Source organism: Misgurnus anguillicaudatus, chromosome 7 (genome assembly GCF_027580225.2).
Source record: "Misgurnus anguillicaudatus chromosome 7, ASM2758022v2, whole genome shotgun sequence".
NCBI classification, from domain to species: domain Eukaryota; kingdom Metazoa; phylum Chordata; class Actinopteri; order Cypriniformes; family Cobitidae; genus Misgurnus; species Misgurnus anguillicaudatus.
Genome location: NC_073343.2, coordinates 41,427,615 through 41,445,889, shown reverse-complemented (window position 1 = coordinate 41,445,889; position 18,275 = coordinate 41,427,615). Strand labels below are relative to the sequence as shown.

At 38.6% G+C, this 18,275-nt stretch overlaps 1 protein-coding gene across 11 annotated transcripts in view; it reads left to right on the top strand.

Moving 5' to 3' along the window:
* The window catches only part of kif28 (kinesin family member 28), a 44,627-nt gene that overhangs the window by 23,422 nt on the left and 2,930 nt on the right, over nucleotides 1-18,275 (top strand). For 10 of the 11 annotated variants that reach the window (XM_073870004.1, XM_073869998.1, XM_073870002.1 and 7 more), the window contains 22 exons: nucleotides 3,417-3,472; nucleotides 3,612-3,803; nucleotides 4,007-4,210; nucleotides 5,198-5,233; nucleotides 5,568-5,795; nucleotides 5,877-6,031; nucleotides 6,160-6,271; nucleotides 6,776-6,843; nucleotides 7,528-7,670; nucleotides 9,740-9,861; nucleotides 10,540-10,630; nucleotides 10,725-10,785; nucleotides 12,513-12,636; nucleotides 12,769-12,931; nucleotides 13,202-13,305; nucleotides 13,382-13,489; nucleotides 13,935-14,221; nucleotides 15,071-15,205; nucleotides 17,143-17,309; nucleotides 17,405-17,502; nucleotides 17,651-17,789; nucleotides 18,053-18,189. In XM_073870004.1, coding sequence (XP_073726105.1) covers nucleotides 3,417-3,472; nucleotides 3,612-3,803; nucleotides 4,007-4,210; nucleotides 5,198-5,233; nucleotides 5,568-5,795; nucleotides 5,877-6,031; nucleotides 6,160-6,271; nucleotides 6,776-6,843; nucleotides 7,528-7,670; nucleotides 9,740-9,861; nucleotides 10,540-10,630; nucleotides 10,725-10,785; nucleotides 12,513-12,636; nucleotides 12,769-12,931; nucleotides 13,202-13,305; nucleotides 13,382-13,489; nucleotides 13,935-14,221; nucleotides 15,071-15,205; nucleotides 17,143-17,309; nucleotides 17,405-17,502; nucleotides 17,651-17,789; nucleotides 18,053-18,189 — 2,930 coding nt within the window. Of the gene's footprint in view, nucleotides 1-3,416; nucleotides 3,473-3,611; nucleotides 3,804-4,006; nucleotides 4,211-5,197; nucleotides 5,234-5,567; nucleotides 5,796-5,876; nucleotides 6,032-6,159; nucleotides 6,272-6,775; nucleotides 6,844-7,527; nucleotides 7,671-9,739; nucleotides 9,862-10,539; nucleotides 10,631-10,724; nucleotides 10,786-12,512; nucleotides 12,637-12,768; nucleotides 12,932-13,201; nucleotides 13,306-13,381; nucleotides 13,490-13,811; nucleotides 13,870-13,934; nucleotides 14,222-15,070; nucleotides 15,206-17,142; nucleotides 17,310-17,404; nucleotides 17,503-17,650; nucleotides 17,790-18,052; nucleotides 18,190-18,275 lie in introns of those variants that run through there. The other variant, XM_073870007.1, reaches the window with a different exon arrangement.

Below are 18,275 nucleotides of genomic sequence, written 5' to 3'. Positions count from 1 at the left end.
CAAATGAAAACAATGAAATGATGACTATTAGTTTTATATGGAATGACTATTCAGCAGTCACAAGTAGGCTATATTTAATTTTGACTGACATGACATAAGCAAATGATAATGTTATAAAACAGCAGAGAATTGTATAAAGGCAATTGATGCATGTCCAAAAGCATTTGCAATTTGTTCGAAGGAATGAGAAACTGCTACTATGATGTGCACAAATGACTAAATGTTGTGGAGGTTGAACTAACTGTTGTGCAAATGTAAATAGTGATGTGAGAAATGCACCAAAGCGAGAAAAACTGTAAAGTGAAGAGTTTATCTATAGTCTATATAAAAAAACAAACAAACAAACACATTTTTCATTATTTGCTAGTGTCTACTAGTGGTTTTACAGCCCTCAAAAGTGAATGAAAACTAAACTTTTTAAATAGTAGGTTGATATTCATTCTTAATGTATGAATGTTTTATTAAGCACATGTTTCTTTGCATCTTTTCAAACTTGGTTTTATATCTCGAATTAAGAACTCAATAGTAAGTAAAGATGATAATAGTATTTAATATCCGGACGTTCAACCGCACGTACGTTATCCGGACGCAAAGTAAAAAATTATCAATAGGCCTGTTCGACTTCATGCGCCGCCGCAATAATCGACAACCAGATGACGTCAAAGTATCGCGAGAGCCAGATGAGATATGATTTCTTGAATCATTCTCGCGGTACTTTGACGTCATCAGGCTGTCGCTTCTTGCGGCGCCGCATGAAGTCGAACAAGCCTAATTTCAATACGTCCGCGCAAAATTGAGCACAGCTCCGACATGTGACCGTGACGTCTGACGTCTCATATCTTACGTCTGACGCCTGAATACTATGGGATTTTGGCCAGACGGCAGGCGAGCGTATATACGTTTGATCGCTTGTCTGTTTGCTTAGTGAGTTGCAAAACTTGCACAAATCACACCTCATAGACAGGGAGCGTTTGCGCGGTGTTTAAGCTATGTTTAAACTTTTTACCGCCGGCTGCCGCACGCGCAAGGAACGCTGGAGACGTCATTCGCGTTTTCCATTGTCCAATCGAATGAGGGGAGAGGCGGGCCTTACGTTGTGGTAAGGGAAGTTTACAGTTGCTTTGAAGAACCGGACTCCACTCGCTCACTCTCTCCTGTGTTTGTGCACCTCTCATCCTCAAACAAGGTCAGAGCAAGCGCCCTCTTTTTAAAGTTTCTGCTAATATGACAGTTAACATCAAAAGAGCGCTCACGCTTCAATATTTGATTGACAAGACAGCTGACTCGGTGGTTGCCTAGCAATAGAAAGCCGCGTCGCACTGCTCTTTTTTTTTAAAGAGAGGCTTCTGATACTGTGTCTTTTTCTAGTTTGTTTCACTAAACTGCATCTCCGCTATTTTAAGCAGTACTTGACATGTACTCAAGGACTTTTTTTAACACCTCAAAAAGAATGGAGTAACGTTAGCCTAATGGGGACAGCCTTGAAGGAATATTCAATTTTAAAATCCAGATAATTTATTCACCACCATGTCATTCAAAATGTTGATGTCTTTCTTTGTTCAGTGGAGAAGAAATTATGTTTTTTGAGGAAAACATTGCAGGATTTTTCTCATTTTAATGGACTTTAATAGACACCAACAATTAACACTTAACTCAACATGTAAGAGTTTTAAAGGACTATAAACAATCTCAAAACGAGGCATAAGGGTCTTATCTAGCGAAACGATTGTCATTTTTGACAAGAAAAATAAAAATATGTACTTTTTAAACCACAACTTTTCGTCTAGGTCCGGTCCATCGCGACCTAACGTAAATGCGTAGTGATGTAGGGAGATCACGTGTTATAAAACGCACATTTGCGAACCATTTTAAACAATAAACTGACATTAATTAGTATCAGTTGACATACAACAACGTAGGAACGGTCCTCTTTCAACACACTTGTAAACACTGTGGCGGAGTTTCGCGTTCGTCTTCTGTGACCTCTTGACGTCATGACGTATTGCGTGGGGTCACCTGGCGCATCACGACCAGATCTAGACGAGAAGTTGTGCTTTAAAAGTGTATATTTGTTATTTTTCTTGTAAAAAATGACAATCGTTTTGCTAGATAAGCCTCGTTTGGGATTGTTTATATAGTCCTTTGAAACTCCGTTTGAAAAAAACTGTTACGTGTTGAGTTAAGTGTTAATTGTTGGTGTCTATTGAAGTCCATTAAAATGAGAAAAATCCTGCAATGTTTTCCTCAAAAATCATAATTTCTTCTCGACTGAACAAAGAAAGACATAAACATTTTGGATGACATGGTGGTGAGTAAATTATCTGGATTTTTCTTATAAGAAAATGGAATATTCCTTTAAATTCAATGCAGAGATATGCAGTATAGTCCTAATACGCTTTTAAATTGTCATTAAAAAATGTAACTGTGTTTTTTAGCAGGTAGATCTTGTCGGCTTTATCATTTTAAAAGTAGATCACCACACAAAAAAGTCTGGACACCCCTGGCTTAGCATAATCCATTGAATCTGATTAGACCATTAGCATCTCGCTAAAAAATAACCAAAAAGTTTCAATATTTTTTTCTATTTAAAACTTGACTCTTTTGTAGTTACATCGTGTAGTAAGACCAACGGAAAGTTAAAAGTTGCTAATTTTTAGGCAGATATGGCTAGGAACTATACTCTTATTCCGGCGTAATATTCAAGGACTTTGCTGCTGTAACATGGCTGCAGGATGCGCAATGATATTACACAGCAGCCAAAAATAGTCCCCTTGGTAACGTTCAATAGCAGGGGACTATTTTCAGACAGGCGCTGCGTAATATCATTGCGCCTCCAATATCATTGCACCTTTGGTTATTTTTTAGCGCTATGCTAATGGTCTAATTAGATTCAATGGATTATGCTAAGCTATGCTAAAAGTAGTACCGTGAGACCCGGAGATCGGCTGAATGGATTCCAAAACTGTAAAAATCAAATGTTTAACTCTTGGGGAGCTGGAAATAAGCATATTTTCCAAAAAAAAGTGGAGTGTCCATTTAAAGGACATGTCTTAGCATGCTTCTACTCAAAAAACCATTGATTAGGATTGAATGGTCAGAATTTTGTTAAGAGGTTTTGTTCATGCAATTCTGTAATACTGGTTGCCTTAAAAAAACACCTGCAATATCCATTGTGGTTTTGAACATCAAATTTGAAATTGTTCTTTGAGAATTGCAACAATCCAAACTAGAAAAGGCAATAAAATGTAACCCTATGATTCATATACATTGTTAAAGCATGGATACTGAAAGTGATCCTTACAGAAAGTAGGTCTTGTATTATTTATTTTGCTTGGCCCTGATCGAAAGTTAACGTAAGGCTCAGGTTTCAGCGTGCCGCTCTGTCACAACACTGTGTTTTCTGGGTCCGTTTTAAGCAATGTCAAGCAAGGACTGTGTGAAAGTGGCAGTCCGAGTCAGGCCCTTTAATAAGGTCAGTATCATCATGTAAAATACTGCAATGCTTAAAATTGTTTTATGTTTTTTTTGTGTGTTTGTAGGCTTTGATTGGCTGCTGTCTTTGATGATCAAGTACACTCAACTTGTTAATGCTTTATATTTTGGTTATGTAGAGGGAACGGGATGCAGGTAGTCGCTGTATTATCTCAATGACCTCCAACAACATCAGCATTCAAGATCCACGCAACCAACCCAACAGCCGCACCTTCACTTTTGACTACGCTTACTGGTCCCACAGTGGCTTCACCAGAAACAAAGATGGTCTGTTTGTACCTGAAGAGACAGGTGGGCGCTACGCAGATCAGGTAACAGACATTAGGTTTTATACTGTACTCACCTAGTTAACAATAATGCATCTTTGTACTTGTTTACAGCCAATAAAACCTAAAGGAATGGGTGTGTTTGTTGTAAAGTTGGGTTTTATTATAATTCTGTCATATAGCACAACTATTAACATTGAGCAGCTAAACTAAGTTTTTTTTATCTGATCTCCTGTGATACCTCACAGGCAAATGTGTTTCAGGGTTTGGGTCAGGGTATCCTTGATAATGCACTGCAGGGCTATAATGCCACATTATTGGCATATGGACAGACGGGTTCTGGAAAGAGTTACTCCATGGTTGGTTATGGTCCAAATAAAGGCCTGAGACCCACTCTCTGTGAAAGACTCTTTCAGTTTTTCAGGAGCACACAAGACAGCAGGCAATGTCAGGTGGGTAGATACATTATACTGTTCCAAACATTGATGTTTTGTATTGGTGGTACCCATTAAATAGATTCTAATGTGTACCATTTCGGTACTGATATGCCCCCTTTAGATACAAAAGTGTACTTTTTGAAAGGGTTTTTTTAGGGTTATTTTTAATATCCTTTAAGACAAGCCATGTGCAAATATTTTCTCTTATATTTTAGTTTCCTAGAACGGTGTGATTTTAAATGCCTCTGTTTTCTACGTCACAAGCATATTATAACCAATCACATTAATGTGTTGAACAAGGGTGGAAGCGGGGACTCATTTGCATATTCATATTTAATATCTGCATATTCAAATGACTCAAGGGTGCAGTTACAATTAATCTACTTTAAGACATGAATAGATGTTTTTTTTTAACTTTTAAATATGTAATTTTGATGAATTTTAAGGAATAAAATGTATTGACTACGGCAAACTTTAATAGAGAGCTAGTCAACGCATTCTACAAAAAAAACCTTTAGTATTAACTCATTCCCCGTCAGACTTTTTTGCCCGCCAGCATTTTTTAAAAATTCCTTCCAGGAATTTCTTTCTATAAAATATGTAAACATACAAATATATCAAATGAAAGAACAGAACTGCTTTTAACAAACAAAACAACAAAAATAAAACGTTTCATCATATGTGTATTTTTGTCTTTGCTTATAAACTCTTAAATACTTTTTTTTTGCAAAAAGCTGAAATGATTGCATTTTTGTGAAGGAATTTTGTTAGAGACCAGATTCAGAAGGATTATCAAAACATACACAGAGTTTAAAATGAGTAAATAACTTTTTGCTTGAGTTGGTTTATAAATTGGCCATCTACTGGATATTACAGATTAACATAAACCTTATCAGGAACACGTTTTTCATGCAAATGTTTACTCCTAATTGAAAAGATAACTTGTCAATGGCGGGGCGGGGAAAGAGTTAATATTAATCTTGTTTGTCAACCCAATTTCAGGTGTTTTTCAGCATGTTGGAAATTTACAACGAACAGGTAAGCATGCAAATTACTTTCTCATATTAACCTTTAAGACCAAACATCAGTGGCCGTTTGCATAAAACTTTAAGAATAGTCTTAAAAGTTATTCATAAATTATTTTCTTCATGACTAACAATAACTGTTTAAAGTATGTTACATAGAAAGGTAGATTGGTCTAATTTAAATCCAAATAATAAGACTGATTAGCCCTAACTAATTGCTAGTTAGTCAGAATCATTCTTAAGACACAGTCTTAACGTCACGTCTATGTTTATGCAACCGGCCACAGCTACTGATTACAGTCATCCAGGTTAGTAATGTTAAAACATACCATATATACCATGCTCAGGTTATAGATCTCCTATCAAAGGCCAGCCGATCTTCTGGTGGTCTTCGGGTACGAGAGGACCAGCAGAGGGGTTTCTACGTGGAGGGTTTAAGGCGGGTGCCCTGTGACAATGCGGTACAGGTGGAGCAGCTGATGGAGCAGGGAACACGCACCCGAACCACTGTGGCCACGCACATGAACGCCAACAGCAGTCGCTCGCACATGCTCATCATCGTCCAACTCAAGCAGGTGATACTGGACTGCAATCGATTTTTCTAGATTTTCTACACGATCTTCAACGGTAAGATGTGTCTGTCATTGCACCTGCAGATATTCTCAAAGGAGTGCATCACCAAGCAATCTAACATTAACTTGGTGGACTTGGCTGGCAGCGAGAGACAAAGGTCATCGGGGTCAGAAGCCGACAGGCTTAAGGAAGGGACAGCTATAAATCTCAGTTTAACAACCCTCGGAAATGTCATCAGGTCAGCGGATACACAATATATAACTTCTGTATAACATCTAAACACTATATAACCACTTTAATTTGGATAAGGACAGGCATCAAATAATCAGATTTGTGTTTAAAGTGCTATTCTGTTTGTCTCTATAGTGCTTTAGCAGACATGGCTCTTGGGAAGAAGGTGGTTCATATCCCTTACAGGGACTCCATCCTTACCAAACTATTGCAGTCCGCCCTCGGTGGCAACAGTCGAACGGTCATGGTAAGAAAAATGATTGTTCACAAATATATTTTGTGAATTCACAAAAACGGTGCACATTGTCAAAGAAAATGTACAGGCCATACACACCAAACGCGATTTCATCAATTTGCGCGAGTAGATTACATACAAAGTCGATGCAAAAATGCAAATAGATGCAGAGGGTGATGCGAATGAAGTGAATTGGGTGGCGTGTTTGCCGCGAAAACATGCGCTATTCGCCTCAAACGCATCTTCGCTCGAGTTGAATATTTTCAAAAATCGCATGACACGAACTTAAATCCCGCAAGTAATCCAGAGCGAGTAACGCGATGCCCGCGTTTGGTGTGTACGTAGCATTGCAGTCTTTTTGTCTATAAGGACAATAAAAATGCAATAATGCCACGTGATTTATTCTATATGCATGTTATATATTTAATAAGCATACTACTTTTATTGACTTTTATTTTCTTGTAAAGCTGCTTTGAAACAATGAATTTTACATTGCTATGTTGTATTAATAAACAGATTGCAACTTTAAGCCCTGCTGACATTTGCTATGAAGAGTCGCTCTCTACACTTCGATATGCAGAGAGGTTGGTTTACATTTATTCGAGTGTATTTTTATTAGAGGTCTTCTCGGGTCCAAATAAAAGTACCTGACCCAAAATGACCCGAATCACTTTATACCCGAACCTGACGTGCATAAATACTTTTCTTTAAAAGAAAGACCCGACCCGAGACAAACCCGAGAAAATTAGACCTGAGTCCGACCCGAATGTAAACGGCACTGGTGTGTATCCAGTCTGCAGCCCCACACGCAGCAGTCAGACAGAAAAATACTCTGGTGGTCTCGCAACCAATTTGGCGAGTTGCTCCATTTGTTTGAAAACGACACCCAGGACACAATGTCGCAAGCGCTATTGGCAAACAGAGGAGAGGTTTGAAAAAGACATTGACGCACACACACGAGAGAGTTCGGGTTTTCTGGTCCATTTGGCAAAAGCACATTCATTTTAAATTACCAGAGACCCGATGCTGCTAATATTATACCCGACCCATGTGTGAGGCACACGTGAAACTTGAGTCAGACCTCGGATTTTCGGATCTAAGTGGACCCGTAAAGACCTCTAATTCTTATGTGTTTATATAAATGGTCTATTTCCCAGGGTGTATTCACTACCCTAAATAAAGTCAACAACTATATGTATATTAGTCTAATATACATATAGTTGTAGACTTTTATTGTACTTACTATATCAGAATGTCCATTTGTTTAGGGCAAAAAGAATCCAGAATCGAGCTGTGGTGAATGAAAGTCCTACAGAACGCTTAGTGAAGGAGCTCAAAGCAGAGAATGCCAAACTGCTGTTGAGACTGAGCCGACTGGGTCAAGAAGGTCGCAGATCAGATGATGAAACGAGTATGTGAGGTGGCCACGATACAAAGAATGACTCAACAATACAAAAATAAAGATGATAGAAGAACCATAGATGAACCATTTTTGGGTTCAAGTTAAGAAGCTTTATTGTCATTTCAGTCATATATAGCAGTGCAGTAAATCAGACAATGTTTCTCCAGAACATGTTATTCCTTGTCTTTGGAGTGTTTAAAGCTGTTAGCATATAGAAGAACTGTAAAGTCGCAAAGATTAATGTCTCAAACTCAAAGAGATATTCTTTCTAAAAGAGAAGGCTCGTCCACGCCTTCATAAAACGGCTTATTAAAAACACGCCCCCATCTACATCACTGTGTGGGAAGATTTGCAAAAAAACGCACAAATGTATACGCAAAGAAAGAGGCTTGACTTTTATTCTGGCTGTTGTATTGTTGCCTCCGCCATGTCGTGGAGACACTGTACTTTTGGAGCTAATATTCCAAACCTGGTAAGGGGTGAAACATTTCCGCCACGCATGTACCGTATTTTCTGGACTATAAGTCGCTCCGGAGTATGAGTCGCATCAGTCAAAAAATGTATCATGAAGAGGAAAAAAACATATATAAGTCGCACTGGACTATAAGTCGCATTTATTCAGAAAATTATTATTTTTTAGGGGGCATTTTGTTTAAGTCTTTCTCCGTTGTCTTTAAAGCGACACCATGTAAATTTTCAACCTACATAATAAATTTTCGAGACCCTTGTGATAGTACATCATTGAATGACTATCGGGTGCGCGCGCAGCATGGGGTCAAACTGTTCATACCATTTAGGCTTTATAATTTAATCTAACAGTGCTGAAAAATGATGACTTACCTCAAATGAAGTGAGCACTACAAACACAAGCCTCTTTGATCTTTGCATTGTCCCAGTCTGCACGTTAATTGCTTGCAGACGCAGATGTTGTATTTTTTTGTTTTTGAGATTCTGCATGAATCGCGAAAACTTAACGGAAGACCTTGTGCGATTTTCACAGCCCACGACGTAAGTAGGCATTTTTGACGATACCGAATAATACGCAACTCAATCAGCTGTAATGACTTTTCTGACCCCGACATGCGCAGTGGGAACAGCCTGTGACGTGAACCGTGAAGGGGTCTATTGGAAGGCTGCAGCCTCCGGAGGTCAAATATGCAGGCTGCATACGTCATCAAGCCTGGTTTATTAAGGTAAACTGAGGATTACATTCACAAGTCATAAGCATACTGCAACAATTTACGATTTACTAAGTATAATACTCAACTTTATAATTGTTAATATTCTGAAATAAGGCAGTCTTGATGACGTATGCAGCTTAGAAATACGACATCCGGAGGCTGCAACCTTCAGATTGAGAAATGGCTTCTGCCACGAGTTCCTCATCAGATAGTTGTAACATGACTGCGTTTCTCCTTGATGCCTCAAAATGTTGATCGTTTAGCGTTTTAAAGGTTTAGTTTTTAGTTTAGTTTTAAGGTATTCCAGTTCTTTTCCTTTGCGACAGTGCTGCGGTGCTTGTGGCCTCTAGGGGCGCTAGGCGTGAAAAATACATGTCTAGCGCCCCCTAGTGGCCAAAAAGTTCTGCGGTATGCCTTTAAGTTAATGTTTCAGTTAACAGTTTTTTTCAGGGGTAGGCTACAGGATCAACATATAGTGCCCTCTCGTGGCTGTACACAGTAATGTTTTCCTTTGGTTCATGTTGGTGAGTATTAATTAATTTTGACATATAAGTCGCATCTAACTATAAGTCGCAGGACCAGCCAAACTATGAAAAAAAGTGCGGAAAATACGTTAAGGTATTCGGCCAATGCACTGGGTATCTTGCCAATCACAGTACACCATTTTTCAGAACGATTAGAAAGGCGGGGGATAGAGAAACGACAATAACACACAGTATGTGCAATGTTTTTTGAGCCCTAAACCACGTAAACATATTGCATTACACCAAATAATGTTCTGTTAAGCAACGTCATATGACCCCTTTAAAGCTTCTTTAAAAGCCCAAAATGGTTCTCTTTTAGTTTTAAGATTGTAAAATGAAGCACACTTCATCTAATTTCAATGCTCTATTATAGAGGAGCTGCGACGATTGCTGACTCATAATGAGCTGCAGATCAGAGCTATTCAGACATTGTGGGAACAACATCTTCAGGAGGCTCTCAAAGACTGGGAAACGCAGTATGCCACTATAACACAGGTACAGAGGGCACCTATTATGCCCATTTTTACAAAAAGTAATGTAAGTAATCAGGAGTGCCTAGAATGTGTCTGTGAAGTTTCAGGTTTATAATAGCGTGTCCAAAATGCACCTATTCTTTGGGATTTCGTGTGTGTACCTTTAAATGCAAATTAGCTACAGCTCCTTACCAACAGACAGTGAGTGCCTTTGGTGAAAAATAGATCTGATTCCTTTGAATAATAGTTTCTTTAGCCACAATAGGGCTGCAACGCGCTAACAAACACATTTGGAAAAGCTTTTGGTTAAAATTTTCCAGTCAGTCAGTGGCCATGGGTGGGGCTTTATCAGTGTGATATCACATTAACAAGAGAATCCAAACAGCATGTCTAATAAGACTGCTTTCGTTCAATGGGGATTCATTTTAGGGTTGCTTTATTTACACACTGCCAACATACATTTATTTCCAAACATCTTGTAAAAGTGGATTTTGCATAATATGTGCCCTTTAAAAGTACTCTGACCTCAACACTATAGGACATTTTGCAAGAAATTCATAGTGACATAACCATCACTTAACAGCCAACCGAAGGGGTAGTGATTAAAATAATACTATTGTAATATCAGATTGAATGTGTTATTACATTTGGACATCTGCCATCTCCAGTATGTTTTCTCTGCTCTGTTTGCTCATGTTAGGAACGACGGATGATGCAGATGCATCCGTACATAATGAATGTCAATGAGGACGTTCAGCTGTCTGGCGTGGTAAAGCTTTTTATTCAGGATGGTGAGGGAATATGTCTCATGTTGATGACATCATACAAGTCACAATTTGAAGATTAATTAAATATAACATCTCATTTATGTTCTCCTGTGTATAGGTGATTGGGATATAGGTCTGGCAGATAACTCACCTAGAGCTCTTTCCATTAGGGGTTTAGGGTAAGTCAAGTATAGGATAGGTGATTTGACTACAGAGACATGTCTGACAATGGACATGTTAATATTGTAAGCCAGGGGTCTTTAACTACTCTTCTTCGAGGGCCAGATTTTAAAATAGTAAATATGATGCGGGCCAAACTTGTACCCCTATTTTTTTACTTTTATATATTTTCACTTTTACTTGATGTGTGTTATAACTTTTTGTTATATTTTTATATATTTTTGTTATAGGTCATGAATTAAAGGAATAGTCTACTCATTTTCAATATTAAAATATGTTATTACCTTAACTAAGAATTGTTGATACATCCCTCTATCATCTGTGTGCGTGCACATAAGCGCTGGAGCGCGCTGCGACGCTTCGATAGCATTTAGCTTAGCCCCATTCATTCAATGGTACCATTTAGAGATAAAGTTAAAAGTGACCAAACACATCAACGTTTTTCCTATTTAAGACGAGTAGTTATACGAGCAAGTTTGGTGGTACAAAATAAAACGTAGCGCTTTTCTAAGCGGATTTAAAAGAGGAGCTACATTTTATGGCGTAATAGCACTTTTGGGAGTACTTCGACTCGGCGCAGTAACACCCTCCCTCTCCCATTATGAGAGGGAGAAGGGGAGCGGACTTTTCAGGCGAGTCGAAGTACTCCTAAAAGTGCTATTACGCCATACAATATAGTTCCTCTTTTAAATCCGCTTAGAAAAGCGCTACGTTTTATTTTGTACCACCAAACTTGCTCGTATAACTACTCGTCTTAAATAGGGAAAAACGTTTGTGTTTGGTCACTTCTAACTTTATCTCTAAATGGTACCATTGAATGAATGGGGCTAAGCTAAATGCTATCGAAGCGTCGCGCGCGCTCCAGCGCTTACGTGCACGCACACAGATGATAGAGGGATGTATCAACAATTCTTAGTTAAGGTAATAACATATTTTAATATTGAAAATGAGTAGACTATTCCTTTAAAGCCTTTTAATTACTGAAAACTCATATTGCTCATTTGCAGTTTAACATTGCAAGAGCCAAATTTTAATAGTTCAACTATGAACATTGCACAAAAAAGTGCAAGTCTAAATAATCAACACATGTAGAGCTCTTAAACTTCTTTTGTTTATAACTGTTTAACTTTGATAAATTGTAACATTTCAAGTATTCACAACATAATGTCAGTCTTCTCATAATGACTAAAATTGCACTTCATGTTTTCTTTTTTAATATTTTTAAGATCTATTGGCTAAACCGCCTTTCATAAAAACACTACATCTGGACACGACAGTCAGAGTTCGCCCCCTAGTGGCATTCGTAATGAAATTTACATTTAATTTGTCATGTACAGTGGAAAGGTAAAAGTAACCACGCTGATTTTAAATCAGACAAAGATGACCGGCGGGTTGGATAAAGATAATTGGAGGGCCGCATTTGGCCCGCGGGCCGACATTTAACTAGCCCTGTGCGAACATTTATAACATTTTTTTAGCCGTTTCCAATCTGATAGTACAGTCTGCTTTCGGCCCAGTAAGGTTGGGTTTATAGGTGGGGTTAGGGTTGGTTTTGCATTATTTCTAACAATCATTAATGTTTTATGATTCACATCATGCAAATACAACGTTGCAGCCTCATTAAATATTATTTCCTGTGTTGATGTTCTTCCAGAACAGTGACCTTGTATTTAGTTATTTTAAGCAAATGAATCTTTTATCTGTGAATAATGCGGTTTGTCTTTAGCATCCAGGACAAACATGCTGTGTTCTCGAATCACCAAAGGAAAGTATCGATTACACCCGTCTCTGGATCTAAGGTCATTGTGAATGGGATGTCTGTATCAAAGATCACAGAGCTGCAGCATTTGGTTTTACTTTTTTCTGCACAAATTATAAACATATTTATAGTGAAATCAGATAAATATTGTATGTTTTAGGTGATAATATTAAACAACAACTGGCTTAGTTTGAACCTCTGTCTTTACCCTGTACTGATCAAGGATCGACTCGTCCTTGGTTCGAACAGCACTTACCTGTTTATTGGCTTTCCTTCGGAGCGTTCGGTAGAGGACTGGAGCCGATACGATTATGACTACTTTCAGTCTGAGCTCGCGGCGGCTGAGGGCATCCACATTCAGTCTCTGTGTGATGACCAGGGCCAGAGTATGTATGTGTGTGTGTGTGTGTTAAACAAATCCCATTAAAAGGTTTTATGAATGCATTTCCTGTTATAGCTGGTTTCATCGGACACATGCGTTGTTACTGTCTGTACGGCAGTGATGCGCATGCAAGCGTAATCATCATAAAAAAAAAATTCAGTCTAGGACTCATCCCTGTCCGGGAAACTGCCCCTTTATGTTTATTTACAAGTACACTAATATATAGATGGACTATTTAGTTAATTGTTTGGAATGACACATTGTGTAACCCTAGAGCCGAACCAGACTGATCCCAGTCTCCTGGCTGTCTTCTATGACTACATAAAACTGATGCCCATGGTGACCGAAGCAACTCAAATGAGTAAAGAGTTAAAAAAGGTGACTTTATTTAATCATTTAATCAATTTGAAGCAATAATACATGTTCATGCTTCATGGTGATTCTTTTTATTCAGGGAGTTGAATTTAAATTGGAAATAAAGAACTTGGCGATGTCAGACTCTAAGGGTCACGATCTAGAGAAGGAAATTGCTGTGAGAGTGACGTCTGTGGAGAGCAAGCAGGTGAGATGCAGACGTGTGCTTCTCTCTGCATTTTAATGTGCTCCTGACACTCTTAAAACTAAAGGTATTAAAAGGTTCTTTACAGGGATGGCATAGAAGAACCATTTTTGGTTCCTTAAAGCCACAATATGTAAGTTTTTAGTAATAAAATATCTTAAAAAAAAAAAAACAGTTGCATAGTGTGATATATATTTAATGGAGTTGTGTACTTACTTTTTCCTACAAGTATAAGTATTTGTAAATAAAACAAAGTATACTCATCTAAAAGAATACATGTCAGACACAAAGGGTTTTGCATCTGAGCTCTTCATATTTTATCTAGGACCTTAATGATTTTTGAACCAAAAGGTGGACCTGAGAGGGAGTTTCGGGAGTGTATAGGTACAGTAGCAGAACAAATGTTTATTTTAAAAGACAAATAAAAAAAACTATTTCTGTTTTTAAGGTATGGATGTGGTCCAAGGCTAAGTTTGTAAACCGCAAGTTTTTGATGGAAGAGGTGTACCAGCAGGAAGTGGTTGGAGGTGAGGGGGCAGATAGAGCCCCTCTTCCCCGGGACAGAGATCCGTTCTGGGACCCACTTGAACCCCTGCACCTGGGCAGTGCTCACCTGTGGCTGCAGTCTCTGGCGTTTCGCATACCTCTGGAGGAGCAGGTGGAAGTGGTGGGACCAGAGGGAACAGAAGAGGCTATACTACAGGCACAGTTAGTGCCCTGTAGCCCCATGGGATTGTGGGTAACAATTAATTTAATTAAAGGAATAGTCTACTCATTTTCAATATTAAAATATGTTATTACCTTAACTAAGAATTGTTGATACATCCCTCTATCATCTGTGTGCGTGCACGTAAGCGCTGGAGCGCGCTGCGACGCTTCGATAGCATTTAGCTTAGCCCCATTTATTCAATGGTACCATTTAGAGATAAAGTTAGAAGTGACCAAACACATCAACGTTTTTCCTATTTAAGACGAGTAGTTATACGAGCAAGTTTTGTGGTACAAAATAAAACGTAGCGCTTTTCTAAGCGGATTTAAAAGAGGAACTATATTTTATGGCGTAATAGCACTTTTGGGAGTACTTCGACTCGGCGCAGTAACACCCTCCCTCTCCCATTATGAGAGTGAGAAGGGGAGCGGACTTTTCAGGCGAGTCGAAGTACTCCCAAAAGTGCTATTACGCCATAAAATATAGTTCCTCTTTTAAATCCGCTTAGAAAAGCGTTACGTTTTATTTTGTACCACCAAACTTGCTCGTATAACTACTCGTCTTAAAACGGAAAAACGTTGATGTGTTTGGTCACTTCTAACTTTATCTCTAAATGGTAGCATTGAATGAATGGGGCTAAGCTAAATGCTATCGAAGCGTCGCAGCGCGCTCCAGCGCTTACGTGCACGCACACAGATGATAGAGGGATGTATCAACAATTCTTAGTTAAGGTAATAACATATTTTTATATTGAAAATGAGTAGACTATTCCTTTAAATAATGTCTGCAAAATAATTAGTGTACAGTTTGTTGCACAATAGTGTTCAGATCAAGCAAGGACAATGTTTTTTTTTACTGGTGTGGTTATCTTGCAGGCCTCTTGGTGAAGACGACATCCTTATTGACCCATCAGAGCTTCTTGGGAAGCGGTTGGATTTTCAGCTGGTTTTAGATCAGTGTTGTGGCCTGCGTTGGGTCAAAGAGGCACGAAACAGAGGCGTGCAAATCGGGTTAGTTTTGTCATTGCTTCTGTTTTAATTATTTCATTACCCAAATTATCTTAAGGTCCTATAATGCCAGTATTTTCAGAGTTTTAATGTCCATCCATACTTATTTTATTAAAGGGGGGGTTTAATGGTATTTCAAGTATTCTGACTTATTAACACAGTTATAGAGTTGTTTCCTCATGCTAAACGTAGGCAAAGTGTCAAAAATGCAGTTGGGCGTGTTTCAGAGTATTTCTGTGCCGAATGCACTACGCCAGGGTTCGTACAAGTTTCGGCTAATTTTTTTCGATTATGGTTCTAACTGACGTTTCAGGGGTTTTCGATACGTATCACTTCTTTATATGGGCTTCCGCCGGAAAACTTCCCCCGGAAAACCCCGCCCAGCCGTCAGTCAGTTTCCTGCTATTGCTCAAGTGGAAGGGGAGTTTACCCTAAATACTTGACATATCAGTTTACATTTTTATACAGTTTTTAATATACAATTATCAGTGGTATATAAAGATCTAATATAATCAGCCATTATTTTTTATTACCTTAGAATGAGTCGTTTTACCAACATAAACTGCGGAAAATCGCCATGCCATTTTGCGCCACCATTTTTCTACAGTAGCCCTAGGCGAAACGGACAAACGGCTCTACAGAGCATCTTTTGTCAGTATGCTGTCTCAGACAATGACATGTTTGTTCAGTGGTGGCTACCGTAGCTTCTCTATGCGTTTTGAAAGGGAGGGTTGAGCCGCGGACTGAGCCGATGGTTGCAATTCACAGTCTCACTGTTAGATGCTGCTAAAATCTACCCACTGCACCTTTTACTAAATGTGACCCTGCCTGGATTACAAAATCAGTCAAGTTGCATGGGTATAATACCCAACAATACATTGTATGGGTTAAAATTAGCTAAAAATCCTTAAGATATTAAGTAAAGATCATGTTCCATTAAAACATTTTGTAAATTTCCTACCGTAAATAAATCAAAGATTTATCAAAGTAATGTGTGTTACTAAGGCAAATTTAAAGGCATTTTCTCAATAATTTTATATTTTTACACCCCCAGATTTAGGTCAATTATTGTCCTATACTAACAAACTATACAACAATAGAAAGCTTATCCAGCATTCAAATGATTGAATCTCAATTTCAGAACCTTATGACTTATGGTTTTGTGGTCCAGGTTCACAAATTATTCATCTTACACTGAATTAGTATGACAACTACTAAGTACGAATCAGTGGCGAGGCTACATAAGGGCAAAGGTGGCATTGGCCCACTTAGATTGACGGCTGGCCCACCCAGTCAAAAGAGAGAAAAAAATATTTTTGTGGAAAAGTGCATAAAAAATGCATAAATAAGAATCGGCCAAATACGCATAATTCAGAAATAACTATTTATATAGAAAGTTTATCATTTGCACATTTGTAAACCTTGCAAATGTTAATATTCAAGCCATTTTAAACAATTTGAGCGCAAGATGATGTAAAAATCAGCTTATAAAATCAGATCCTTTGTGTTGTCTGCTTTTAATACAGTAGTTTTAAAGAGCACCTATTGTCCAATTCACATTTTTAAATTTCCTTTGGTGTGTAAGTGTGTATTAGTACTTATTAACAATATGCAAAAGGTACAAACATCAAAGTAAACGATGACGCGAGTTATCGTCTCCAAGGTAAATCTCTTTTCTTGGACTACAATAAACACACGGATTGTAGGCAACTGTTTACTCGGGATTGGTGATGTAGACAAGACCGACATATCATAATTCCTCCTGCTTCGGACTCTCATCCTGTAAGTTAATTCGTGTTAGCATTGCATTGTGAGCAAGTCTTTCAAACATGGTGAGGAGCTAAAGCAATCCCCTACTAACTGAACTACAGCAACACACATTCTTGCAATATATTACAGGTTTACTGAAGTCCGACCAAATGTCTGATTCATATTAACAGGTTCCAGATGTTTGACTGTCCACAGCCTCTGTACTCTCCAGCAGTGTGGCACAACGTGAACCCATTGCTAGATCACAGAGTTCAGTTTACTGCACGGAGAACCTCACAGGAACTCTTAAACTACTTACAGAGCAATGCCCTTGTGCTGGAGCTGTGGGGCCTACAGGGTCAGTCCGAATTTTTCACCTGTAAATAACTGTATTATAAATAAACCACAGGGTCATTGAACTCCTATAAGCAATTCTTATGTGTGTGCTTATAGAGGGATGTTCTGAGTTAGTCTCCTGTATGGATGGGGTGAAGATGACTCAAGAAGACGACAGCATTATTATAGACAAGATCAGTGCATCAGAAAACTCTGTAAGTTCCTGTAGTACACCTCAAAACCATACATGTCTACATACTGTAAATGGATCTTCGCAGTGATGCCATAGAAGAACCATTTAAGTCAAAGCTTTCTAAAATAACACATTCCTTTTCACCTTAATGGTTGTTTATTTCTATTTAGGCTGTAGAAACCGGAGGATCTCACCTAAGTTCATCTCTGCATGCCCTTCATCAGGACCTGGAACAGCTGAGGAACGCTAATGCAGCACTGAGGAAAGAAAACAGCGCTCTGAGAGACCAGCTTCATTCAGCCAAAAATGGTGAGCATCTGGTTTGGTCACGTGGTACACGAGTGCTTGGTCACATTATAAAGAAATAAAAATACAAAAATAAAAATCATGATCTGTGGTCAGGTGACAACAAGAATCTGAACCCAGCATCTCTCAATTTTTTACCGTGACCGCAAGCATGAAACTTACCAAAACATGTGCACACATAGGCCATTACAGCACACCTAATTAATTTTGCATCTAACATACTTGACAGATCAGACGCATACACACATTGTGTTATTCTGCTGCAGGTGTGGAAAATAACCGCGGTCGACACGATAGAAGAGGCAGCTGCGATGCTGAATTCGCCAAAGCCTTAAAAGTGTTTTACCACGGCATGACTTCCGTCAGAGGACAGCTACAGCGGCTGCGCAGACACAAACCTAGCGTGAGTATGCGGCACGCTATATATTAGACAACAAAGCCTCTCATTCCAGGTTCAGGGTTCCCACGGGTCCTTAAAATCCTTAAAAG